Below are 24,529 nucleotides of genomic sequence, written 5' to 3' on the forward strand. Positions count from 1 at the left end.
GTTGGGCTCCATAGCGTTGCCGGAGAATATAAAGTGTTCCATTTTTGTAAATTTTACTCTTTAAATAAAAGGTATTACCACTATTTACATTTTTGGCAGCATTTATACATTATTATTTAATGCCTTAAATAAGCTAAAATGTTCTTTGATTACTTTAAGACCAATTATATCGTTAACAGATTTACCTATCGTCCCATCACCTGCCACTTTACAACACTGAACTTTAACAGAATGCTTTTAACGATGTTATTTTGATATAGCCGTCTATAAATATGGAAATCGCAGGTAAAAAATACCTAATAATTCTAATTGTATTAAGCTAATCCGCCGCATAGCCCAACTTTTTGCAGTCGGCCTCCTTTGGGGTGTGACCAACCCGTTTATGCGCCTTGGCAGCCAGGGTATCGAGTCGGTCAAAGACACCGGCTCCAAGTGGAGGAACCTCCTGCAGGAAGCCCGTCTGATCGGCACCCGCTGGCGCTACTGGGTACCATTTGGTCTTAACCAGTGCGGCAGTGCCTTGTACGTGTGGACATTACAGAATTCCAGCATTACTTTGGCCGTTCCAGTGGCCAATTCGCTCAGTTTTGCATTTACTGCCATCACGGGCTACATCTTGGGCGAGAAACTTCCCGGAAAGAGTAAGTTTTTCCAAATAAACAGTCAACTGATAAATATTAAATGCTTTTTCCCCCTTGTAGAAGTCATCCTTGGCACTTTGCTAATCGGTTGCGGCAGTACCCTTCTGCTCTATGACAAACTACTCCAGGAACAGACGGAGAATCAATTAAATATAACATTCCAGTGATCTTACCCATAACCAAAGGCCAAATTGTCTTTATTGCATTCGATACTAGCTTCATTGAATGAATCATTAAATGGAGTTCGGTCCTACAGGGCCTTGTGCACCGCCTCTACCAGTACCTCCATGCTGGCAATCGGCGTTTGTGGCGTAATCCCATGACCCAGATTCGCGATGTAACGCGATTTTCCGAACTTGTGTACCATCTCGGTGGTCAGGTTGCGCAGCTCATCGGGGTTGCGGTACATGTCTTGGGGATCCAAATTTCCCTGTAACGTAATGTTTGGACCCACAATGTTACGTGCTTCGATGGGATCTACGGTCCAGTCTAATCCGATCACGTCGTAGCCCAGTTCGCTCTGTTCCTTTAACGAGTGTCCAGCACCTTTTGCAAACAACGTCTGCAACCAGCCGCGAAATCATGTACTTTATAATAAAAAAGATTACCATTTGTAAGCTATACTTACAATGGGTACCACAGGAATAACTTTTTTGGTTAGGCGGTCAACGAGTTCATCACGAATTCGGCGCAAGTAGGGTACGCACCACTCCAGGAAGTCCTCCTTGCTCAAGTGCTCAGCGGAGGACTCAAAAACTTGCAACATCTGTGCACCGGCCTTAACCTGCATCTCTAAGTAGTCCACAATCGCGTCAGTCAGTAGGTTGAGAAAGAGCTTAGAGTCTTCAGGATAGTCCTTCAGCCACGCTTTGGTCTTGGACATTGTCTTACTGCCGCCTCCTTCAATCATGTAGCCCATCAGGGTCCAGGGAGCGCCGCTGAAGCCGATAAGCGGTACACGCCCGTCTAGCTTGTGACGCATCATGGTAATGGCATCGCCCACATAACTCAGCCGCGACAAAGCGCCATCTGGAGTCAGCCGTTTCAGGTCCTCGGGAACTTTTATTGGTTGAGGTAGGACGGGTCCCACACCAGCATGCATTTCCACAGTTAGCCCAAGGGCCTGAGGAATCACCAAGATGTCTGAGAAGATAATGGAGGCGTCCAGATCGAAGCGGCGCAAGGGCTGCATGGTAACCTCACACGCCAGTTCCGGAGTGCGGCAAACTGTGAAGAAGTCATGCTGCTTACGGAGTTCCTGAAACTCCGGCAGATAGCGGCCAGCCTGGCGCATAACCCACACAGGTACACGGTCCACCACCTCACCGCGTGCAGCACGCAGCAGGTTGTCGTTCTTGAGCACGGGGAAAGGCTGCAAGGGGGAATCGGTCTTGAGCTGATCGCTGCACACGTTCGTCGGCTGCAGCAGGCACCACAACCACACCAGTCGAAGTCCAAGCAACTGCCGGGACACCGGACATGATGTAACTGCGCTTGCCTTTTTTTATCCGTCGGATAACTCACCTTGGCGTCTTTCATTCTTCAAGATGATAGCTGGACTGGTTATTGAAAGGTTTTTTGAAATTCTGGCCTAGCAATGTCGATCTAGTTTTACGAAATTAATAATGGAATTTTGCAATCCTGCATGAGTGTGCGTTCTACTTTTGTTTATGTTATCGGCTAGAGATGGCAATTAGGAAATTTCCATTTAATCGATAAGTTTCTGGTAACTTTATTGGAAACAATTTATAAATTAATATTGACAGAAAAGGTTTTCTTTTATGCTTTTCCTAATATTAAACATATTTTTTAAATTTATATGTATATGAATTTTGCAATCGCACTCCTTTAATATATCTTGAAAACTAGAGATAAAGCAATCGTCTATCGTTTATCGAAACTATCTACGACGCGTTGTTGTTAAGGAATCTTTTTTCATGGAAAAAACAATTCATTTAATATTACAATGTCCACCTCAGAGGGGAAACGAGGAACAAAGCGCAAAGGGTACGGCATAAACATCTTGATTTCAGTAACTCTAATGCTCTCCTTTTGCAGGGATTCAATGTATCCGGTGTTGTTTTCAGAGTTCAAAAACCTGGTAACCAATCTGCCAGATATTTGCTTTGAACTGCAAAGCGAAAAAGGCGCCATGACGCTCGATGAGTGCGCTATGTTTTTCTATAAACAATTTTACGAAAATCCCAGCATAAGGAAAAAGTATCCTGTCAATATAAAGCCGTGTCCACGGCTTAAAAAGAAAAAGTTCTTCAGCATACCAACAGAACTAGAACTAGGACCCACGCCCGCCAAAACCAAGGCCAAGGAAAACCGGAAACCTCCAGAAACCCTCAACGCAACCGACAAGAACCCCCCACCTTGGATGGTGGCCTTGCCAGACAGTAGCTCTGGATACTCGGATAGCGTTAGCGAATCCACTGATGTTCCTGCATGTCCCAAGAATGGCACGAATAAAAGGTCAGTGTCGAAAGAGAAAATAAATGTTGAGGAGTTTGCGAAAGACGTCGAAGTTAATATAAAAAAGTAAGTAGTACACTATAGTCTACTAGAAAAACCTTTAAATTTTATTCGTTTTTGTATCAACAGCGCGGGGAACTTTATATTACCCTTGCACCGAAATATATTCTTCAAGTATTTAAACCAGGAAACTGTTTTAAATTCATGGATCCCTAAAAAAGTCAAAGAAGTTATGCCTTTAGCCGAGCAGCTGTCAACGGTGTACAACGAATTCTATATATTCCCGTTTAAACGAAAAGATATAGAATATTTTGTTGGACTTCCTAAAGAACTAAAGGAACGTATTTTTAAATATGGGATACCTATAGATGACAAGGCAGAAACGACAGTTCAATTGTAAGATTTTTAAATGAATAATCTATTCTGATTAACTTAAAATTTATTTTTTAGAATGTGTCCCATCATTTCGTTGACAATCTTTGAGGATCACATTTTAAACTTAAGAGAAATTTTGGCAAAAATCAAATCTGAAGATAGATCTGGCAAAAACTGGAAGTGGGCAGATTACTCCCAAGCCTACTATTTTGCATTTTATCTTAATGTTGAGATTAGAGAAAAGTACGGCTTCAAAGTTAAAGAGTGCCACCCACGGATGAAGGATCGCCTTCTAAAAATACCTAACAAAGCGACTGCCGAGTTTTTGAAGAGACGCATGCCCCAGAATCTCCCTCAAATTAACTCGATGGTTACCACAACTCCCTTGCCGGAGATTATCACGGAAGTGACGAAAAAAGATAATGCGGAGAAACAAATTACGTTTGGACTTTTTAAGCGTTTCATTAAAAACCTAGACGAAGTTATTCTGCAAATGCAGGCGTGTGAAAAATACAAAAATAAATCGGAAAAAGAATGCGCTAAGCAATTGTATAAGGACTTGTATTCAGACCCCGATTTTCACAAGAAGTTTGAGTGTAAGTGGAAGCCATGCCCGGCTCGAATACGCCAAATTCTGCTAAGCTATCAAAAGGATATACCTCCGCAGCCAGATAAAGAACTGGAACGTTCTCCTGTGAATAATGGTATACAAATTTTAGAGGCATTGGAATTAACTCCAATACCCAACGATGTACTTGAAAAGTGGGTCAAAAACTATGAAAAAACAAAAGCTAATGAGCCTGCAATAGAACCTGAAAATCGGGCGAAACAAACGAAGAAACCTTCTTCAGTTGTGATACCTAAAACAATATCATTCAAGCTGTTTACCCGATTAATTCAAAACCTTGATAGTATAATATTACAAATGAAACAATGGCCCAAATACAGAGACAAATCGGATATGGAGTGCGTTACAACATTTTACAACAACTATTTTTCATATCCCAAATTTCGAAAAATATTTGTTAGCAAATGGAAACCATGTCCTGGGAGAGTTCGCGATTTGCTGAGTAGCTATGCGGTGGAAGACAAAGAGAATCGGAGAGAAACTAAGTAAGTTGGTAGATTTTAAACCTTATATCCTTATTAATAACTCTTACTTCCGTTTAGTCATAAAACCAAACAAGTGGACTATGATGTAGTGGAGGACTTGGGGTAAGAAATGAAAACATTTTTAAATCCGAAAGTTCCTAAAAAATTACATTTTATTTAGATTTGGTCTTTTTAAAATGCCAGTTTCGTTTGATAAATTCTGCCAATGTATTAATATTGATGATATTGTGGCCAAGTTGATGAAAACCAATGATAAAAAGGTGATACGTGCAGACCTAAACAAATACACATCGTACTGCACCGATATATATACTCAATTTTTTCTGTTCCCCCATTATCGACAAAAAATTGCCTATCATGTTAAAACAGCAGATCCAGAATTTCGAAAACAATTGGAGAAATATGCTATTCCCATGGATGAGAAAGCTAAGAGTTCCATGGCCAAACATTCATTAAAATCACAATTGATAAACGTAAAAGGTGTCGTCTACAAGTTTCCAGTGACTTTTGAAACCTTTATCCAATATATTAATAAAGAAGACTTGGTGGTGTCGCTAATTAAAGACGCAGCACCAACTGCGAGCTCCAAGAAAGTGGCAGAAATACAAGCAGACGAGCGGAAAAGCACTCACCTGTTACGTGGATTCTACCACAATTTTTACACATCTCGCGATGAAAAAGAAAGATTCATCTGGTCTTTTGATGGGGCACCGCTGGCAACTCTTGCAAAGCTACATGAATTCGCTGTGCCTATATTGTGTCAGTCTAAGGAGGTTCCAATCGATCGCCTAATGAAACACTTCAATCAGTCAGCTTTGCAGCGCAATCCACCCATTTCATATCAAATATTTGAATGTTTTCTCGACTTGGATGTGGTGGTTAAGAAAATGCAAGAGGAGCCAACATATGCACAAGAAAGTAATGATAATTGCAAAAAGATATTCTACAGAGAGTTCTACAACAATCCAAGAGTACGGTTGAAGTATCCATATCAGATAAAAGCTTGTCCGCCAGAACTATTGAATAAAATATTGATGATTCCATCGAAAGACCAGCCAATAAAGAAATTTCCAGCGCAAAGTCAGTTAAACCCATCAGATCTAAAGGAACTTTATGCCGCCCGAAGACAAGAATTATATTCGTAAGTATTACATTAAATATACAATTATTATTTTTATTATTTCCTTTTTTTTTTTAAGTAAAACTTTGGAAAATGTTCGCTATAACCTGAGCACTCATGTATTACATGGCAATTGTCATATCCCTGATAAACCCAGTTCAGATGAAGCAGTTGAACCTCCCCCAGAAGAAAATAATTTCATTGAGACCTCAGGACCTCCAGCGAGCACGACTAAAACTGGACCAGATACTTCCAGGGAAGAAAAGGAAGTTTCACCAAAAGTTGATCCGGTCAGAGAATCTCTCTTAAAGGAAGCCAAAGAAATATTCTTCACCCAAAGTGGCCTGGTTAGACATTATATTCTATATAGTGTACTATTATTAACAAGTAATCTACCCCAAACAGGAACACAACCTGCGGCTCTTGATCTGCACGAACGTTGGACTTAAAGGACTCATGTGGCGTATACTTTTTCAATTAAATCTGGAGGAATTTCAGAGCTACACAAATATTCACGGTGGGGAGAACCTGTATACTAACGAAACGGACTTGAAACAATGCTATGAGCATGTTGTAATCAAGGGAAACTGGCCACTAAATCTGTATGTCCGGCTTTCAAAGCTAAGGCACTTGATGCGCACCAAAGGTGTGGAGATGGATACATTGGACCTCAGTCTTGTATCCCCAAAGATACTACATTGGAACGAGTTGGTTCAACATACAGATTTTGACCAAATTGTCGAGTTGCAGTACACCGAACGCACTGGTATGAAGTTTTCAGACCAAAAAACCCTCTGGCAGGAGCGTAAGCAATTCTATGCAGCCTGCTGGAAGCACGATGAGTGGATCTACCAAGCCCCCAAGATTACGGACGGGCGACTAAACGAGATGCCTGTAGAGGACGTGCCACCATTAGTTGACTTTGTTTGGAGTAAGTTTATTTTTTTGCCTATAAAAGGAACTTTACTAATAGCAGTGTTTTATCCCAGGGCCGGTGTTTGACTGCGAAACTGTTGAGGACACTGCGGCTAGTAGCCTTGGCAATAAGGAAACAATAAACGCTCCAATTGGTCAACTCTCTGGCGCACTTTCTGGTATATTCTTTATTTTTTTTAATTAAAACCCAAGCTAATCAATAGTTTTGTTTCAGAAGATCACACTTATAGCAAAAGCAATGCCTCCAACTTAGAGGATATGGACAGTGACTGTCCTACAACACAGCTCCAAAAGAGTGAGTTATTCAGAAATTATTATTTTTTAGTTCATTCCAATAAAAGTTATTTTAAAAATTAGGTATCGATTCGGAAAGTGAAAACATGTCAATTTTGAGCAATTGTAGTTCCACAACGACGGTAGTTGGTAAGTTTACTTTCTCTAAAAGAAAATACATATTAAAATACTTGTTTCTTTCAGAAAAACAAAACCCTCCAGTTCAAAATCAACCTGTAACTGAAACACCTCAATTGGAACCAGTGGTTGCAACACCAACGATTCCAGAGGCAGAAAGAGAAAATGCTCAAGAACCAGAAGCTGCGGTCAATGCATCCAACTTTGTCGATGTGGACAACGTATGCCCAGCCACACAAATAGAACAAATGTCCACAGACCCGCTGACACCGATCAAGCAAGAGCCCATACGGTTTCTTAACAATCTACGAGCAGCGATTAGCGACAGTTCCATCACTGAATGTATATGGGAATCCATATCCACGGAACTAGTCTGCTTAGACAGCGATGAAGAATCGGACCTGGCTTGTTTTGCAATCCCGAAAAACGCCAATACACCAAAACCCTCTACAGTTAATGCAAAAGAAGGGGGGCAAAATGAAGAAATCTTAGGTCAAAAAGAAGCTACAGTAACTCGTAAGAAAAAAAATGCGGCCAATAATAATCCGCCTGCCAAACGTCCGCGACTAGCGAAGGATAATGTTCCGCAACTGAGGCATGGCTTTAGACCGCTGCCCCTTTCCACAACAGATCGCACGGAAGGTCTAACTTCAGGGGAACCGAACACAACTGATAACGCTTCATTGCCGAATGGTCCTGGGCCACTACCGCTAACGGCGCATGTAGCGCATGTACCACAGGATCAGCAACCACCGGCTCCACAGGAGCAGCAATCGCCGGCTCCACAGGATCCACAACAACCAGATCCCCAACCACCGGATCCAAAGGTAGGAAATGTGGCTCAGACCGCGACATCGGGTATTTCCGCCTCGCAGGATCTCGCCCTGGGCAACACTCTCCTAAATTCGTCCCAGTTGGAATGGCTTTTAAACGCGAACGTCACCTTGCGGAAGGTAATTTCAGACAATAGTAATAATAACACTGTGGTTAGTCGTCCACAGCCGGTCGGCGGTACGTCTCTATGGAGTCACGTTATTTTCCGAAAGCTAGAGGTTTATCGTTTCTTTGATTCGCTCACAGTCGATGATATTATTAAGAACCAGATAGAGGGTTGCCTAGTGGGTGCCACCTACCAGGAAGCTCTGTTCAAATTCGATAAGAGGTTGAGCAAGGTTCGCGGTCCCATTCTGGAGACACTCTTTCCCAACCTGTCGGCGAAGTTGCTGAGCGATGTGCGACAGGTGCTTCTCGATATGAAACATTTTAAGTACAACTCCCGCTATCCCGGGTACAAAAAGCCAGACTTAGATCTGCGGGAGCGCGTTTTGTCCCTTTTGATGGACGTGGCACCCAGTTTCGGAACGTTTCACTTCCACTTTGATAATGCAAGCCGGGCTTCGGCTACGTGCAGCAAAGATGGTCGGGAGGATGTAGATTTAGTTAAGCGACGAAGCGAATTTAATGTAAAAGATATTATTTCTCCAGATGTCCTGGAAGAAATGAGAGAATTGAACGATATAGATTTTTTAAATTAATATGATTTTGTTTAATTGTAATAAAAGTTATTTATGTTTATATAAATTATAATTTATAATAAATAGTTTAATTTGCTTAAAAACTAATCGATGTGTTTCTTTCTTTTCAGAGACAATTTCAAAATGGGAAAAAGCATTAAGAATTTAAGACAAAATTTTAATAATTGTGTATTTGTTGAGTTTGAAAAGTTATCGATTAATATCATTGGCGCCATTTGCCGATAAATTCTGAAAAGTACCATTGCGTTTTTATTTTTTGTAAACAATTTCTAAAACAGATGGTATGGATCGTTTAGCGAAGGTTTTCTCGCAGCAGGATGAACTAATAGCTCTGGAGGGTCCTAACAAAGATGAATACTTAACTTTCGAGTCGTTGAATACCTTACCGGGGGAAAAGAGCGAGAAATTCCACCAGCTGACGCTCCAACTTCTGGAGGATTTGCTCCAACCAGTAGATCCTTCAAAATGCACCGAAAGATCACGCCAGCTGAGGGAAGAAGGAAACCTGGTTTTCCGGGGTGCTTCCAAGGACCCGGAACTGATTCTGAAAGCATGCAAACTTTACACGGGAGCCGTTTTCGAAGCGGAGGATGTGAATGCTGAATTGGCCTTGGCTTTCGCCAACCGGGGAATAGCCCTGCAGGAATACGGGTATTTCCGGGAAGCCTACGACGACTGCGCAAATGCCCTGGACTGCGGTTATCCGGAGAATATGCGCCACAAGCTTATCATGCGACAGGCGCACTGTGCCTGGAAGCTAGAACAGCTTGATGTCCTAGAAAAGCATGTCTCTAGCTTGGAGCAGATTCAATTAAATGAATCTTTTGTTCGGCAACTGGAAAACCTGAAGAATGAATTGGAGGCACTAAAAATACAAAAAGCGGATGCAGTGGTGTCCCAAGAAAAGGATGAATCGAAGGCCTTGGAAAAAATGTAGGTTGATTTTGTTTTTATCTAAAATATCGAACTAAAATCATCATTCTATGCTAGACTTGAAGATCCTGGTGAGCGGGGTCGCTATATGGTGGCCAATGAGGCGATACCCCAAGGGACAGTCATTTTTTCCGAACGAGCATCTTGCTTTGTTCCCCTGGAGCAACGATTGATTTGCCAGCAGTGTGCTACCAGTCTGATGAGCGCTCCAATTCCATGTCCTCAGTGCCACCAAAGGGTAGTCTATTGTTCGCGAAAGTGCCGTGAGAAGCACACTGACATCCACAGATACGAGTGCGCTGGCTACCGAATGGACCTCTTCAAGCTTCTGGGCGTATCGCACTTGGCACTACGCATGGTCGTGGTGTACATGCCTCAGATATTACCAGGTCTCCGAGATTGTAAGAGCTCCGCAGAGATTTGGGAAAGCCTTATGAAGCTAGTCAATGAACCAGATGTGGGAAAGAATGTTCCTGAGTATATGCGAAGCCTTCGTATGATAAGCCACTTGGATCAGGCTGCACGCCCTGAATTTGTCTACCACATGCTCTGTGCGAATCTGCTCCAGACCTACTTACAAAAGCACACAGAATTCTTCGAGCAGTTTAGCACTACAGCTGCCGGTTTGGAAGATTGGAAAACTATAATTGCAGCCCTTATTTTGCGTTCGGCGGGTCAACTACTAGTTAATGGCCACGTCGGCAATGCACTGATTCCGGTGGGCTTGGAGGTGAATGAATTTGCCCTACTCCTGCCGGACATGTGGCAAAAACCATACCATTTAAAATTGGGACAATTGCACAATCTTTCCCACTCGGAACTTGTGACGGCCGTTAACCTTCCCTACTTGAGCTTGTGTAATCATGCCTGTGTCCCCTCGATACAAACCAAGTTCGATGGATGCTTGGTGGTCAACTATGCCAGAAGCAACATAGCTGCTAATGAGGAAATCTTTAATTGCTATACAATGGACTGTAAGAATAGCTTAAGAAGCCAGCGCACTAAGCCACTGAAGGAGGTATACAAATTCCAGTGCTGTTGCGTTGCTTGCACCCGAACTGAACCTGACAAGGACTATGTAAGGACTACAATCAAATCAACATTAAATCTGTGTAATCATTCTTTGCTCATTCCTTTAGCTTTCCTTTCATCAATACCGTTGCGAAAAAGAGAGTTGCAAGAAAACGTTTGTGCCTAATCTTCAACAGAATGAAATCACTTGGTGGATGCAAGAAAATGCTGATAACCCTATTGTTTGCCCATTTTGCAATGAACGGCAGAGTTGTGCTTGGTACAACGAGTTCCTAGACCTCATCGAGGCCAGTTCGGATTCTTCAAAGAGGCGGGAACTATACGAAAAATTCGATAACCTAGACACCTGGTTAGTGGAACATCATAGTCTGAAGGGTACCATGGCTGGAGTACTAGTAACAACTTGCTTTGCTGATATGGATGGTAAGGATAAATGTTGGGACATCAAAAGAGTTTTATAATCTATTCTTTCTCTAACCAATAGAACAAGTATGTAGTCTAACTGACTTTGACTACGAAAATCTAGCCAGAATCATTCGGAAGAATCTAGAAAGCACAGCGGCCCAATGTGGGGATACGTCCATGGAATTTATCAGCCAGATGACCTATCTCTGGGATATTGTTGCATTGAAGAAATGTGAAATAAACAAAAAGGAACTGGAATGCTTTAAAGAAAAGCTAAAATATTTAGCAACGGAGCAAAAAGACATTTTCATGCACTATTACAACGATTTTATCAAGGAACAATGTCAATAAGAATGTTCAAATAAACACTTGCTCTTCAATGAAACTTTGTGGTTTTTCTGAAAAAATATGGGTTGCGTTATGAATCTTCAAAAAAGAACAATAAATTGTCTAAAAATGAAAATTTTTGTATTTAAATTGGGGCGGTTTTGGCGCTTAAAGTGTGACCAGAGGCACGAATCAACCTTCAAAGAATTTATTTTAAATCTTTCGATATTTAGATGTTTTGAGAGCAACATTTGATGCTATCGATTTTATTGTAGTTTAAGTTAATCCAAAGTGCATTTTTATTATGTTTATGTTTAATTTTTATGTTTTTAAATATTTCTAACCTACATTTTTTTGCAATGTTCTGTGCCAAGTAGGAAATCTATCCAGCACCATCGATAGTTTCTTGTATATCGATGGTGGCTCAAGGTAAAAATCGATACCTCGATAGTGCCATCGATAGTTTCCCAGCTCTATTCTGTAGCACAATTTGGGAGTAAAAAACAGTTTCGGCAATCATTTATTTTGAAAAAATTGAAAAAAATCAACGAGTGCAAGAAAATCTCCAGTGATTTTTTAACAAAACGAACCCATACCGAACCCAAAAAATTCCATCAGCATATTTATAAGAAGAGGAGTACTACGAGGGCCAGGAAATACATATAAACGTACATATTAATGTGCATGTGTGTGCGTGCGGGCGTGTAGTAGTATTTTTCAGTTCTGTTTTCGCTGTACGTGACGTTCGGATTGATTCATATTGTTCATTACGTGAGCCTACTGCAATTGCACCACGAAACTTGACCCGTTAGCCCTAGAAGGCCGACTATGAATTTGGCCGTATTTTTGTTGTATGTTTGAATGTGCAAATAGATGCCGCTTGCAATGTAGAGCTGCTGATGGCCCCTTCAAAACGGGGGCCGCGGCCAATGCGATGCAATAAGAGCGAATTCAACAGAACAGACAAAAAACGAAACAGGGAACGCGATAGAAAGAAGAAAAAAAAAACAAAAACTAAAGTCGGTGGACTTGCAATTACGCCGCAATTGAAAGGAAAAGCTTAAAGAAGAAGCAACATATACGTCAAATACTAATACCATTGCACATCGGTCATCGCCTGACTGTGTGTGCTTGCTCGAAATTCTGGTGGCCAACAACAACAACAACAACAAGAACAAACTAGGAAACTAACACCGAGAAGAACAACACCTTCCAATCTGATCAAGAATTGACAATTGATACGTAGAATTATGAACGTAGAGAGCCAACTGAAGACACCGCTAACGCACATACGCAATCTGGTCAAACACGTGAACAAGCGAAATTTTAATGAAACCTGCGAGCATATAAAGCAGGTAAGTCTCAATATATACATATTCCACCAAAGTTCTCGAAAAAATTTTTGTTTTTGTCAACGAAAACAACAACAAAGTGTCCATGAAGAGGGGCATGAGGAAATTGTGGCAGTGCTAAAGGGTTGCCAAACTGGCACACATATATCGCACCTGGCCGCCAGAGTTGCCAATTGGCTGGGCTCACGACCCGTCACTGTTGCCATTTCACTCACTCGTGCATTTTTGCCGACGCCATTACAGTTTTGAGAAAAAATTTCTCTGCACGGCGTTGCGCGAATTGTTCCAGTTTTGTTTAAGCTAAAAGTGGTTTAAAATGTATCATATTAGGCAAATCGGGTGTTCCGAACCCAGCACGTGACTTCGGCGTGCGGCGTAGTGTGAAATTCGCGGTGAAATCGATAGTAAACCTAGCTGCAAATTCAAGGCAGCTAGTAGTGGAAGCCCAAGCTTAGCAAGGGTTTCATAAAAAAAAACCACCTTTTCTTTTTCACCAAATCGCACGAATACTGCTGATCTAGTAAGTTTATGAGTGGGTTTTAAATCCAGGGCCTTATAATCCCAGGCAGCTTTCTTTTCGCACATTCGCAATATGCTCTCGAACTCCTTTTGTGACCCCCTTCCTTTCTCGCATCGTCATCTTTTTGGCTCTCTCTCTTTCTCCTCTCCCATGTAAAGTTCGCAAAAGAGCCAGAGGCAGAGTGCCAGGGAGAGGGAGTGAGAGGGCTGGCCTCCACTTTGTGTGTAATTTGTTGTGTAGCAGCTGCGACTGCGAGGGTCACAGCTGTTGTCTCGCTTCTGCGTATACACCTCCAACTTGAAGCGCCTTGGTTCCGGACTCCCGACCTCCAGACCTCCAGACCTCAGACCCCAGACTCCGAACGGAAAAACAAAGTTGCCAGTGGGGCAGGCGGGGGCGATCTGTCAAGGTTTGACTTCTGCACCCAGTAGGTCGGTCAAAATTTCCAAGTTTGTCATGAAAATGATATAAAAAATAAACATAGGACGCCGCACATTCCGAAGAATCAATAAGAGCCTTAATGCTAATGACATGTGTCCCAGATCGCAGGCTGCCGTTGCCAGGGCGCGTATGCTACTGGCCATCCGAAATAATACACCGATGCACCTTTGCTCACCCCCACCTTTCATAATTTTTCAGTTCGTTAAAGAGCACGGCCTGGAAGCGGATCGCAGCAGTCTGCGTCACCTGTTTTCCGTGATCAACTTCAGCGACGCCTCGCCGACGGTTACCGTTCAGCTGCAGGCCAAGCTTTTGGGATCCCAGTTGCAGCGTCAGCTGCAGAGTTCATCGTTTGTGTCCAACATCTGCTTCGCTTTCGATCAGTACTTTGTTACCAATCAGAAGGTAAGTGTATACCATCCATTAGCAGAAGAACTATCATTAACCATCCGGATTTTTGCAGTCTTTGAAACCGGCAGCAGTTGCGGATCTCGTTAGCCACGTGTCGCGTTTAACCGGCATCAACAAACTCTGTGAGTGCATCTTTGCTTTGGCTGTGACCCATTCTTCGCATCCGGAGCTTAGGAAATCGGCGAAAAACAACTTGGAAGTCTCCCTTCCGGAGCTAATTAATTCCTATCTCGGGAATAATAATAGCAGTGCGGCGACCAGTGGTCTTCAAGAGATTTCCTTTGATTTGCTACAGTATCTGCTGTGCTGTCTGAGCGACTACGTAAAGCCGGAACTTGAGCACCAGTTTCTGGTCAAGTTACGCGAGGAATTTCCGCGCCAAGCGGTGCCACTCGTTCTTGCCCCGTTCCTTTACGGCTCGACGACGGCGACGGCGGCGGTTGCGGGAGCAGGTGCCAGTGAAACGGATGCGGAGGCCGAGACGACGGCCAGCAACAGCAATAGCTCCAGTTCCGAGGCGGATGCTCCTAACGAGGTGGGAATCGAGGATATCTATGACCATTTAAGCGAGATAATATTTACAAACCAGGTGCGTATTATCATTTTATCCAAACTGACCCATCTTGATAAAGAGAAATTGCATTAATTCCAGGGGAAAAATAATATTATGGACACATCCTGGATTAATTTAATCCATGAAATCGGTTACGAATTTACATCGAGCGTTGAAGAGTGCAAGAATCATTTGTGTTCCCGCGAACGAGAACGCGCTGAAGTTCAGGCCAAAGATGTCGCCAAGATCGTGGGTCTTATGTGTCGGCGGCACTCATCGCTGCTCGATTGTAATGTAAACCTTCCAACGCCAGCCAACTTCTGGCCAGGCCAGGCACAAGGACAGAGTCAGGGACAGGGAGCTGGCAGCAGTAGTAGCGGATCTTCGCAGACCCAAAGCACTTCCCAACAGCAGGGCTCCGGCAACAGCAACAACAACGATGGCGCCGAAGGTAACTCGTCTAGTGATAAAAAGGACAAGAAGGAGACGACGGAAGCTACACAAACCTGGAAGCCTGATGTCTTTGTACAGGCCCTCAAGGAGGTGGTGCCCCAGCTCAACTGGAAGGACGTGTGCCTGGGTAATTATTATTCTTATTCTATCTAGTTTCCATCTAATTGGAGTTTATTCTTTGTCCAGAACTCGACCATCCGGAGTTTGTGCTGAAAGATCGCATCGGTTTGGATCTGCTCCTGACCATATTGCGGTTGGCCACCAGTTCCAGCTTGTTCCCTCATCCAGAATGCATTTACCGCCATTGGGCGAACACGGAGGGGCAGCTGTCGCTGATCACCACAATGCTTAAGAATCCGGATCTCTTCTCTTTCTCCGACTTTGTGTTCAGCCAGCCAGCTCTGGACGTCCTCAAGACTGCCCCGGATGCGGAAAACAAGGAGATATCAGCGTGGAAGTCCCTGCATCTGGTCGAGGTGCTGCTGTCGATTGCCGACAAGGGATACTACACCCAAGTCCATGAGATTTTCAAGTTTCCCGCTCAGAACTGTCCGGATGTTCTATTTCTGGCTTTGCTGCACATTAACCCTCCGCTTTCGCCGTTGCGCCTGGATCTGTTTAACCAGCTTATCCCAACGTTTCTGGGCAATCATCCGAACTCGAACGTCATTCTGGCCAGTGCGTGGAGCTCGACCAACTTCCAGCTACGCCCCAACATCATGAACGCCATGTCCGAATGGTACCTGAGGGGAAATGATTTCGATCAGGGGAAGTTGTCGCGCATCCTAGATCTTGCCCAGGACCTGAAGGCGTTGTCGTCGCTGCTTAACGCACGATCCTTCCTGTTCATCATCGACCTGGCATGCCTTGCTTCGCGACGGGAGTACCTGAAGCTGGAAAAATGGCTCACCGACAAGATTCGAGACCACGGCGAGCCGTTCATGCAGGCCATGATCAAGGTGCTACTTCGGCGCTGTCCGCAATTGGTCAACGCCAAGGTATCCGAGGACCAGCTGCCCCCCAAACAGGCTCAGCTCTTGCCCGAGACGGTCACCACAATGATTAACTGCCTCCAGAATTGCATCAACAACTGTATGCAGCCGGAAATGGTCGAGGTGGTAATGCAGATGACTGCCAACGTCGCCATAATGGCCAACAAGGCTCGTGCCCAGCAGCAGCCAGGACTGGTTCCGCCGCCCCCGCCAAATATGCTGCGCGGCCATCGTGGCATGGATCTATCCGGCGGCATTGTGCCCCCGCCGCCGCAACAGCCTTTCTCTGGAAACCTGAACGCCCAGATGTTCGCTCCTGGCATGGATCCGCTCACAAACATGTCGAACAACCTCGCCGGGCTTAATCTGAGTGGGCCGAACGGCGGGTTCAACTTTGGCAACATGCTAACGTCGCCATCACGACTGATGAATCCCGGAGCCAGTCCATATCCACTGAACCCCATGCAGATGCCGCAGGCACCACCGCCGCCCAATGTCGGCAATCTTGGACGCATGCTGCCCGGCGGACCACAACAGCCGACGCCCACGCCAACGCCAACGGCCCCCAATCCGAACAACCCCGTGATGGCAGATCTTCAGATACCTGTGTCCAAGGAGGTGGAGGATGAAGTGAACTCGTACTTTCAACGCATTTATAACCACCAGCCGAATCCCACGCTCTCCATCGACGAGGTGCTGGACATTCTGCAGCGATTCAAGGAGTCGAGCAACCGCCGCGAACAGGAGGTGTTCCTGTGCATGCTGAGAAACCTGTTCGAGGAGTATCGCTTCTTCTGTCAGTATCCCGAGAAGGAGCTGCAGATCACGGCGCAGCTATTCGGCGGCATCATCGACCGCAATCTGGTTCCCACTTTCGTGGCCCTCGGCCTATCCCTGCGCTGTGTCTTGGATGCACTGCGGAAACCGGAGGGCAATAAGCTATTCTACTTTGGTATCACGGCGCTGGACCGTTTCAGAACTCGACTACATACCTATAACAAGTACTGTGAGCATATCCGTTCGATTCCCCACTTCTCGGACTTCCCGCCACATCTAATCCAGTATGTGGAGTACGGAATGCATGGTCAGGAGCCGCCGGCGCAAAAGCTAATTGGCCTCAGCAACACGATCCCATCCGCGATTTCCTCAGGGCCGCCAACAGAGCCACTCTTCCGAGCTAACTCCATGCCAGGTGAGGACTTAACTTCCAATCTTTCTTAACTTTTAATAATTTTGAACTCTATCTTGAAGGTAATGTGCCCGGTGTCACCCTCGGATCGGGAGCCAAGACATCGGTTGCTGTGTCGCATGCCACGCGGATGAAGTCGATTGCCAATGCCACCAACATCGACACTCTGCTAGTTGCCAACCAGGAGGAGAAGGTCACTGTGCCGCCAGAGCCAGTCCAGGATAAAACAGCCTTTATATTCAACAACCTGAGCCAGCTGAACATCCCGCAGAAGTGCGAGGAGATCAAGGAAATCATGACCAAGGAGTACTGGCCATGGCTAGCCCAATACTTGGTGCTGAAGCGTGCCTCCATGGAGTTCAACTTCCACACCCTGTACTACAACTTCCTGGATGCCCTGAAGAACGGCGAGATCAATCGATTCGTGACCAAAGAGACGCTGCGCAATATCAAGGTTCTTCTGCGCTCTGACAAGGGAGTGATCAACTTCTCCGATCGCAGCCTGCTGAAGAATCTTGGTCATTGGCTGGGCATGATGACCCTGGGACGCAATCGACCCATCCTGCAGCTGGACCTGGATCTGAAGTCTCTGTTGGCCGAGGCCTACCACAAGGGGCAGCAGGAGCTGTTGTTTGTGGTGCCCTTTGTGGCGAAGATCCTCGAGTCGTCGGCCAAGTCGCGAATTTTCCGCTCACCCAATCCCTGGACAATGGGTATCATGTACGTGCTGGGCGAACTCCACCAGGAGCCGGAGCTTAAACTGAATCTGAAGTTCGAGATCGAGGTGCTGTGCAAGACCCTTAACCTGGAGCTGGCCAAGCTGCGACCTGTCATATATCTGAAGGATCCCACGCGCGCCCTGCTCATCGAGCAGCAGATGTCGCAGCCGAAACCCAAGCAACCGGAGCCCATTGCAGCTGCCCCGGCTCTGCCCAGTCAACAGCCATCCCCGGCACAGGCTCCACAGCAACCGCCGCAGCCGCAGCAGCAGCAGCAGGCACCTCCGCCGCCACCGCCGGCCGATGTGGACGCACAGGCAGCAGCTGCCATGATGATGGGAAGTGGAGGAAGCGGAGCAAACAGTACGCCCGGATCGGTGGCCTCGCCCAATCTGCCAACCGATCCCAGCCAAGTGGTTTTACCGCCACCAGAGCCGCGCTACTCTTACGTGGACGTCAACGTAAGCAACTTCCAGCTGATCGCCCAGCATCTGATTCTGCCACCCAACATCCCATTCCTGCACACCAATCCGGGAATCAAACTGATTGTGATCAACGCCGTGGAGCGCACTATCACCGATTGGTTGCAGCCCGTTGTTGACCGGAGTATCCGGATCGCCTGCGCCACCACCGAGCAGATTATCCGCAAGGACTTTGCCCTGGACGCGGATGAGAACCGAATGCGCACCGCCGCCCACCAGATGGTTCGCAACCTGGCCGCCGGCATGGCCATGATAACGGGAAAGGATGAGATTGCACGGGCCATCAGCCAGAATGTGCACAAGGCATTCGTGTCGTCGATGACTGGCATGCCCAGCTTGACCGAGGTCCAGGCCGCTGCCATGCAGCTGGCCAACGAAAATGTGGAACTGGTCTGTGCCTTCATTCAGAAAACATCCGCTGAAAAGGCTGCCGCCGAGATCGATCGGCGACTGAGTACCGACTTCGAGACCCGGAAGATTGCGCGCGAGGAGGGCAACCGGTTTGTGGATGCCCAGATCCTTAGCTACCAGCAGGAGCGCCTTCCGGAAGCGGTGCGCATCAAGGTGGGCCCTGCCCCGGCAACTTTGTACGCCGTATACTCGGAGTTCGCCAGGAGCATTCCCGGATTCCAGCAGATGAGTGATCGGGACATTGCGCTCTTCGTACCAAAGCCACAGGACTTGCCGCCACCGAATGTGTTCGCCAACGACGAGAGCAGCATGGTGTACGCCGAGGTGGCCAGTAAAATGGAGGCCTTCATGAACACGGCCATCGGTGTGCCGTCCCTGCAGGTTCAGGCCAGCAAGATGCACATGCTACTGAACGCCCTGATGTCCACCCGCCGCCAGCGCGACCAGGAGTCGGCCTTCAATCTGCTGACTCGCGCCGTGGAGGGCCTAACCGAGGGGCTGGTCAACGTGCCGGACCACATCGAACAGATGAAACTCTATCAGAATATTCACCTGCGCATCCTCAGTCTCCTGCAGAACAGCTTCGGTGCTCCCAACACGGAGCGGGCTGTGACCAAGTGCTTCTTCGACATCCGCGAGGAGGTGCGCTACAACGTGGAGGCGGCCCGATCCCTGATCACGTCCCATTTCGTCAATCTGAACCAGTTCGATGGTATGCTGCGCGACTGCATGGACAATGGCAACAACTACGTGGCCATCTCGTTCGGCATCGCACTACTGGAGCGCCTCATCATGGAGGATCGCGCCATTAACATTGTCCAGGACAACGAGTTCATGGCCACCGTGGAGCTGCTCGGCAGACTCACCCAGCACAGGCATCGCTACCCGGAATGCATCGTCAACGCCATCGATACGCTGTGGAGCGGAAACTTCAACTCGAGCAGTGACTTCAGTCCGTTCAACGCCAGTGAACGCTACTTGGCGGGAGCCTCGCACTACATCCACTCCGGCATGCATCATGTGAGGGTAAAACACACTTCGATCAGAAAAAAAAAAGAAACCAAATCACCATTTAGTCATATCATTTAACTAATCGCTTTAATTATTTTTGTAGTCATGCGACACGGACGATCCGCCAGGACTGCAGGAGAAGACCGAGTTTCTGCTCAAGGACTGGGTGGCACTGTACACCCAGCAGAACCAGCAATCCACCCGGGATGCCCGCAACTTTGGTGCCTTTGTCCAGAAGATGAACACCTACGGAATCCTGAAGACGGATGATCTAATCACGCGCTTCTTCCGCCAAGCGACGCACATCTGCACGGATGTGGTGTACCGCATGTTCGCGGAGCCCAATCTCCAACTGAACCAGGCCAAGAACAAGATATTCCAGTGGATCGATGCGTTCGTCCACCTGATCGCTATGCTTGTTCGGCACTCGGGCGAGGCGGGTAATCCGACCACCAAAATCAACCTGCTGAACAAGGTGCTGGGAATCGTTCTGGGAACGCTGCTGAAGGATCAAGAGATGCGCGGCACCAACTTCCAGCAGGTGGGCTACCATCGCTTCTTCATGATGCTCTTCATGGAGCTCTGCTCGGCGGATATGATCCTCGAGTCGCTGATGCACAGCATTGTGTCGGCCTTTGCCTACACCTATCACCTGTTGAATCCCAGCGTTGCTCCCGGATTCTGCTTTGCCTGGCTGGAGCTCATCTCGCATCGTGTCTTCTTGGGCCGGATCCTGGTCCAGATACCCGGCCAAAAGGGATGGCCACTTTACGCCCAGTTGCTGCAGGATCTCTTCAAATATCTGGCACCGTTCCTGCGCAACACGGAGCTGGGAAAACCCGTTCAACTCCTGTACAAGGGCACCCTTCGTGTCCTGTTGGTACTGTTGCACGACTTCCCCGAGTTCCTGTGCGATTATCACTTTGGATTCTGTGACACGATTCCACCAAACTGTGTCCAAATGCGAAACATTATACTGTCGGCATTTCCGCGCAACATGCGACTACCCGATCCGTTTACGCCCAATCTAAAGGTGGACATGCTGTCGGACAGCAGCAACGCACCCAAGGTGTCCAGCAGCTACATCATGAACATACAGCCGCCAAACTTTAAGAAGGATCTCGACTCTTACCTGAAGGCTCGGGCACCGGTAACCTTCCTTTCGGAATTGCGCGGACACTTGCAGGTGACCAGCGAGCCTGGTACTCGCTACAACATGACGCTCATGAATGCCCTTGTTATGTATGTGGGAACACAAGCAATTGCGTTAATCAGGTTAGTTAATTGATTAGTTTTTAAAGACTTTAACTAATTCTTGGTCTTTGGTAGAAACAAAAACTTTGTGCCCAATACCTCAAATATTGCGCACAGCGCCCACATGGACATTTTCCAGAACTTGGCCGTCGACCTGGATACTGAGGGACGCTATCTATTCCTGAATGCGATTGCCAATCAGTTGCGCTACCCCAACAGCCATACGCACTACTTTAGCTGTGCGGTGCTGCATCTGTTTGCCGAGGCCAACTCGGAGGCGATTCAGGAGCAGATAACGCGTGTCCTTCTTGAACGTTTGATCGTGAACCGCCCGCATCCATGGGGACTGCTCATCACGTTCATCGAACTGATTAAGAATCCCATTTACAAGTTCTGGGACCATGATTTTGTGCACTGCGCGCCGGAGATTACCAAGTAAGTAAAGAGGGAGGAGGGAAGACTATATTATAAGATTTTTCAGAATCGGGAGACTAATTTATAATACCCAATCTCCCATCCACAACCTTTTGTTTACAGATATTTTGGTGAAATTCTGATTGTAGTTAAACGGTTTGAGCATTTAATTGGCATTCAATGTGCAACGTAGCCAAGAGCCAGGGTTCAAGGTTCAAAAGCAAGCCCCAGCTACCTGTCCAACCCGCTCATTTTGCATGTTATCATTTCTTTATATTCGTTTGTAACTCCTCTTTTTTATACAATTTAGCATGAATCTATGAAAATATAATATTTTTAGTCAAGCAAGTCAACCATTTAGAAGCTGCCCCGCAAAATTCCAAAAAAAAAAATAAAAGTTAAATATTAAATTAAATGTGTTATTTTTTTATTTTGGTATTTCCTTAGGCTTTTCGAGTCGGTTGCCCGATCCTGTCTGGCCAAATCGAACCCCCCGCAGCAACTCAACATGCCCGCTGTCGATGGCGAGGGCCAGGAGGTAGCCAACATCAACTGAGAAAACGCCACCGTCCGACGCTTCTGCCTAGAGGTCTGTGCCCGACCCAGACGTAGGCAGTAGCTGCCTGGGCTGAAGGCCGACCATACACCACCACCACCACCACGCGCCACGCCACACTGCAACACAACAACATCATACCCTTCGATAAGCTCTACTATCAATTATCGTGCTTAGTTTTTAGTAAAAAAAGAAAATCGTTTTTTTAAGAAGACAGTGAAATCAGATACAAAAAAAAAAAAGAAACAAACAAAAAAAAAAGAGACACGAAACATTATAGAATAACCAGCAGGCTAGGCCAACACTGCTGTGGGGTTGTGGAAACCTAAATTCGACTTGTATTTAAACGAACACGAAACGATAACATTTTAAATGCCCCGCCCACACGTGATTGTGGAATGTTACAAATTTTTAAATGCGTTGTATTATAAATGGTAGATGAGAATAACTAAAAAAAAAACTGTGTAAAGAAATCAAAGAAAAAAATCTTTAAAAAAAAACGAAAGAAAAAAACCCAAAAAAGAAAACTTTATGAAAAAAACTGAAAATTAAACAAAAAAAAAAAAACCAAAAAAAAAAATTGAAAAATGTATATTGAGAAAATGCGAAAAAAAAACTAACAAATGCGATGTAAATATGTAGATTGTTGTTGCTACAAATCGAAGGGCAAACAACAACAACCATCCAAGTTAGATCAAAGAAAGAGGATTTGTTGCTTAGGATTGTTGGAGTAGCATCATCAACAGCCACATACATATATAGGATTTGTTCAGGAGTCCAGCAGGAAGAGGAGACCTAGTGAAACCTAGTGTATAGACCAGAAAGATGATACGATGCGTTTGAAGTCCTCAAGTCAATAAATAATTCGAGTTGTCAAAGTAGCTTACCACCTTCCCCTAATTAAAGTACGATGTATAATTTGCAAAAAAAATGTATCTTTATCTCTAAGAGTCCCACTCAGTCTTCTCGTATACGTTAATTTTTAAAATGTTCCCGCACAACAATGAACTATAAGAAGAGTAGTACTAACAACAACAACAACAACCAATCACTGTTTGATCTTATTTGCAAATGTATGCGCCACCTTTTTTTGTTTAATTTTACTTAAATATTTTTTTACGAACTGATTATTAATTGAACATGAATTTTTGCATTAAAAAAACACCTCTTAGCTTGTTAAACGTATAATTGATCCTCCAATGTAAAGATAAAGCTGTTAGAATCAGAAAGAGTTCGATATGCATATAGAAAGCGAGAGATGTCGCAGCAGTTATCTATATAGATCTATATATAATTATATAAAAAATGTATTTCTAAATATAAATACGTAATGTATAAATCTAAATCGATCTGATTGCAGCACACAGGGAGTGGTATTTGGTCTAAAACTAAAAAAAACTTAAATTCATGTGTGTTATTGAACCCACTCCCCCAACTCATGCACTCAAACACCACCCCCCCCCAACACCCAAACACCCAACACCCACTGCAGCAAATGAACATTGCCCTAATTTTTATTAGTTTTTAGTTAAAACAGAAAGAACATTCATTGTATTTACCTACGAACTTCAAAAAAAAATGTATTTTTGAATTAAACTGAATATTGAAGCCTAAAGCCTAAAGCCCAAAGCCTGGCTAGAAATGCACATGTCTGGCCGATCTGTAGAAAGCTAATGTAGATTTGGCGAAGTAGGAGAACTGAAGGTGGAAGCCCTAGACTCATTATAGCATAATTCCGTTTGCAATGGCCAAGACGTGATGAAATTGATTATAATTTGATGTATATGATGTATGTACAGACATATAGACAGACATGCGTTCACCGATCAACCAACACAATATATACATTACATTTATTAACAAAAGCTGCGACACAAGAAAACACAACAAGTCTACATATATAAATAATAATCCATTACAATCGAAATAAGTAACGATACGCATTAAGAAGATCAATATATATAAATATATATATATATATATATAACAAATTAATATGTAAACAAAAACAAATATTAAATGTATAAATGGCAAAATTTTAAAAAAATTTAAAGAGTTTTTTTTAATATTATTCATCGTTCAAGACTCTTCGTGTCGTGAGTCACTTGAGCAGCTCTAATATTTTCCCCCCTTTTCCGCCTCCTCTCCCTTAATGCCCGTTATGTGTGTGAGTGGGGCAACACTTAAAAAAGCTCATTTTATTGGAGCAAAGGCCCCATATACATGTATGTATGTACATATGTAGCCCATTTCCGCACCCTGACTTACATAACCCAACCGCCCACCACCACCCACCGCCCGCAGCTGCTTGGTGGGGCGCATTTGGGTTAAGTAAACATGGACCCTCGGCGAAAATGTCGATAAATGCCGAAAGAGAGAGAGTGTGTGTGTGTGTGTGGTTACTGCTTGGAAAACTGAACAGTAGTGTGTATTCTGATATGTATGATGTCTGTGTCTCTATATCT

At 45.0% G+C, this 24,529-nt stretch overlaps 5 protein-coding genes across 12 annotated transcripts; 4 read left to right on the forward strand and 1 right to left on the reverse strand.

Annotated features, from left to right (window-relative positions):
• The first annotated feature begins 170 nt into the window (after positions 1-170).
• On the forward strand, positions 171-825 carry LOC108131454 (transmembrane protein 234 homolog). The gene is made up of 3 exons (XM_070277982.1): positions 171-285; positions 336-641; positions 702-825. Exons 1-3 carry the CDS (start codon positions 273-275, stop codon positions 806-808), a joined length of 426 nt encoding a protein of 141 aa, XP_070134083.1. The 5' UTR covers positions 171-272; the 3' UTR covers positions 809-825.
• Urod (uroporphyrinogen decarboxylase) lies at positions 809-2,329 on the reverse strand. 2 transcript variants are annotated; one of them, XM_070277981.1, is made up of 3 exons: positions 2,166-2,329; positions 1,270-2,103; positions 809-1,203 (listed from the first exon to the last, which is right to left on the reverse strand). In XM_070277981.1, the coding sequence occupies exons 1-3, from the start codon at positions 2,178-2,180 to the stop codon at positions 892-894; spliced, it is 1,161 nt and encodes a 386-aa protein (XP_070134082.1). In that variant the 5' UTR covers positions 2,181-2,329; the 3' UTR covers positions 809-891. The 2 variants fall into 2 exon arrangements, with proteins under 2 accessions (XP_070134082.1, XP_017105821.1); XM_017250332.3 differs by having other exon boundaries at positions 1,270-2,013; positions 2,166-2,328.
• Positions 2,330-2,396: 67 nt separating this feature from the next.
• tea (telomere ends associated) lies at positions 2,397-8,847 on the forward strand. 4 transcript variants are annotated; one of them, XM_070277979.1, is made up of 13 exons: positions 2,400-2,648; positions 2,700-3,185; positions 3,249-3,515; positions 3,570-4,607; positions 4,665-4,709; positions 4,768-5,748; positions 5,807-6,074; positions 6,133-6,658; positions 6,717-6,821; positions 6,878-6,958; positions 7,021-7,086; positions 7,141-8,027; positions 8,720-8,847. In XM_070277979.1, exons 1-13 carry the CDS (start codon positions 2,608-2,610, stop codon positions 8,747-8,749), a joined length of 4,821 nt encoding a protein of 1,606 aa, XP_070134080.1. In that variant the 5' UTR covers positions 2,400-2,607; the 3' UTR covers positions 8,750-8,847. The 4 variants fall into 4 exon arrangements, with proteins under 4 accessions (XP_070134078.1, XP_070134079.1, XP_070134080.1 ...); XM_070277980.1 differs by having other exon boundaries at positions 2,486-2,648; positions 7,141-7,901; XM_070277977.1 differs by lacking the exon at positions 8,720-8,847 and having other exon boundaries at positions 2,397-2,648; positions 7,141-8,647.
• Positions 8,848-8,881: 34 nt separating this feature from the next.
• Positions 8,882-11,358, forward strand: Smyd4-1 (SET and MYND domain containing, class 4, member 1). The gene is made up of 4 exons (XM_017250802.3): positions 8,882-9,542; positions 9,600-10,620; positions 10,682-10,997; positions 11,059-11,358. The coding sequence occupies exons 1-4, from the start codon at positions 8,893-8,895 to the stop codon at positions 11,328-11,330; spliced, it is 2,259 nt and encodes a 752-aa protein (XP_017106291.2). The 5' UTR covers positions 8,882-8,892; the 3' UTR covers positions 11,331-11,358.
• Positions 11,359-11,773: 415 nt separating this feature from the next.
• Positions 11,774-23,409, forward strand: Not1 (CCR4-NOT transcription complex subunit 1). Of its 4 annotated transcripts, none has more exons than XM_017250626.3 (9): positions 11,774-12,661; positions 13,818-14,024; positions 14,083-14,619; positions 14,683-15,163; positions 15,223-17,220; positions 17,280-19,855; positions 19,944-21,115; positions 21,170-21,529; positions 21,956-23,409. In XM_017250626.3, the coding sequence occupies exons 1-9, from the start codon at positions 12,557-12,559 to the stop codon at positions 22,062-22,064; spliced, it is 7,545 nt and encodes a 2,514-aa protein (XP_017106115.2). In that variant the 5' UTR covers positions 11,774-12,556; the 3' UTR covers positions 22,065-23,409. The 4 variants fall into 4 exon arrangements, with proteins under 4 accessions (XP_017106115.2, XP_017106116.2, XP_017106117.2 ...); XM_017250627.3 differs by having other exon boundaries at positions 17,280-19,849; XM_017250628.3 differs by lacking the exon at positions 21,956-23,409 and adding an exon at positions 21,632-21,852.
• The last annotated feature ends 1,120 nt before the right edge of the window (positions 23,410-24,529 follow it).

Source organism: Drosophila bipectinata, chromosome 2R, assembly GCF_030179905.1.
Source record: "Drosophila bipectinata strain 14024-0381.07 chromosome 2R, DbipHiC1v2, whole genome shotgun sequence".
Classification (NCBI taxonomy): Eukaryota; Metazoa; Arthropoda; class Insecta; order Diptera; family Drosophilidae; genus Drosophila; species Drosophila bipectinata.

Coding starts and splice junctions, on each gene's coding strand:
- Urod (XM_070277981.1), bottom strand. Junction 1,204..1,269: donor TTATTCCTGTGGTACCCATT/GTAAGTATAGCT, acceptor GGCTGGTTGCAG/ACGTTGTTTGCAAAAGGTGC.
- Not1 (XM_017250626.3), top strand. CDS start 12,557: ATGAACGTAGAGAGCCAACTGAAGACACCGCTAACGCACATACGCAAT. Junction 14,025..14,082: donor ACTTTGTTACCAATCAGAAG/GTAAGTGTATAC, acceptor GGATTTTTGCAG/TCTTTGAAACCGGCAGCAGT. Junction 15,164..15,222: donor CTGGAAGGACGTGTGCCTGG/GTAATTATTATT, acceptor TTCTTTGTCCAG/AACTCGACCATCCGGAGTTT.
- Smyd4-1 (XM_017250802.3), top strand. CDS start 8,893: ATGGATCGTTTAGCGAAGGTTTTCTCGCAGCAGGATGAACTAATAGCT. Junction 10,621..10,681: donor CTGAACCTGACAAGGACTAT/GTAAGGACTACA, acceptor TCATTCCTTTAG/CTTTCCTTTCATCAATACCG. Junction 10,998..11,058: donor TTGCTTTGCTGATATGGATG/GTAAGGATAAAT, acceptor TCTAACCAATAG/AACAAGTATGTAGTCTAACT.
- LOC108131454 (XM_070277982.1), top strand. Junction 642..701: donor CGAGAAACTTCCCGGAAAGA/GTAAGTTTTTCC, acceptor TCCCCCTTGTAG/AAGTCATCCTTGGCACTTTG.
- tea (XM_070277977.1), top strand. CDS start 2,608: ATGTCCACCTCAGAGGGGAAACGAGGAACAAAGCGCAAAGG. Junction 6,959..7,020: donor TACAACACAGCTCCAAAAGA/GTGAGTTATTCA, acceptor TTTAAAAATTAG/GTATCGATTCGGAAAGTGAA. Junction 7,087..7,140: donor TTCCACAACGACGGTAGTTG/GTAAGTTTACTT, acceptor TGTTTCTTTCAG/AAAAACAAAACCCTCCAGTT.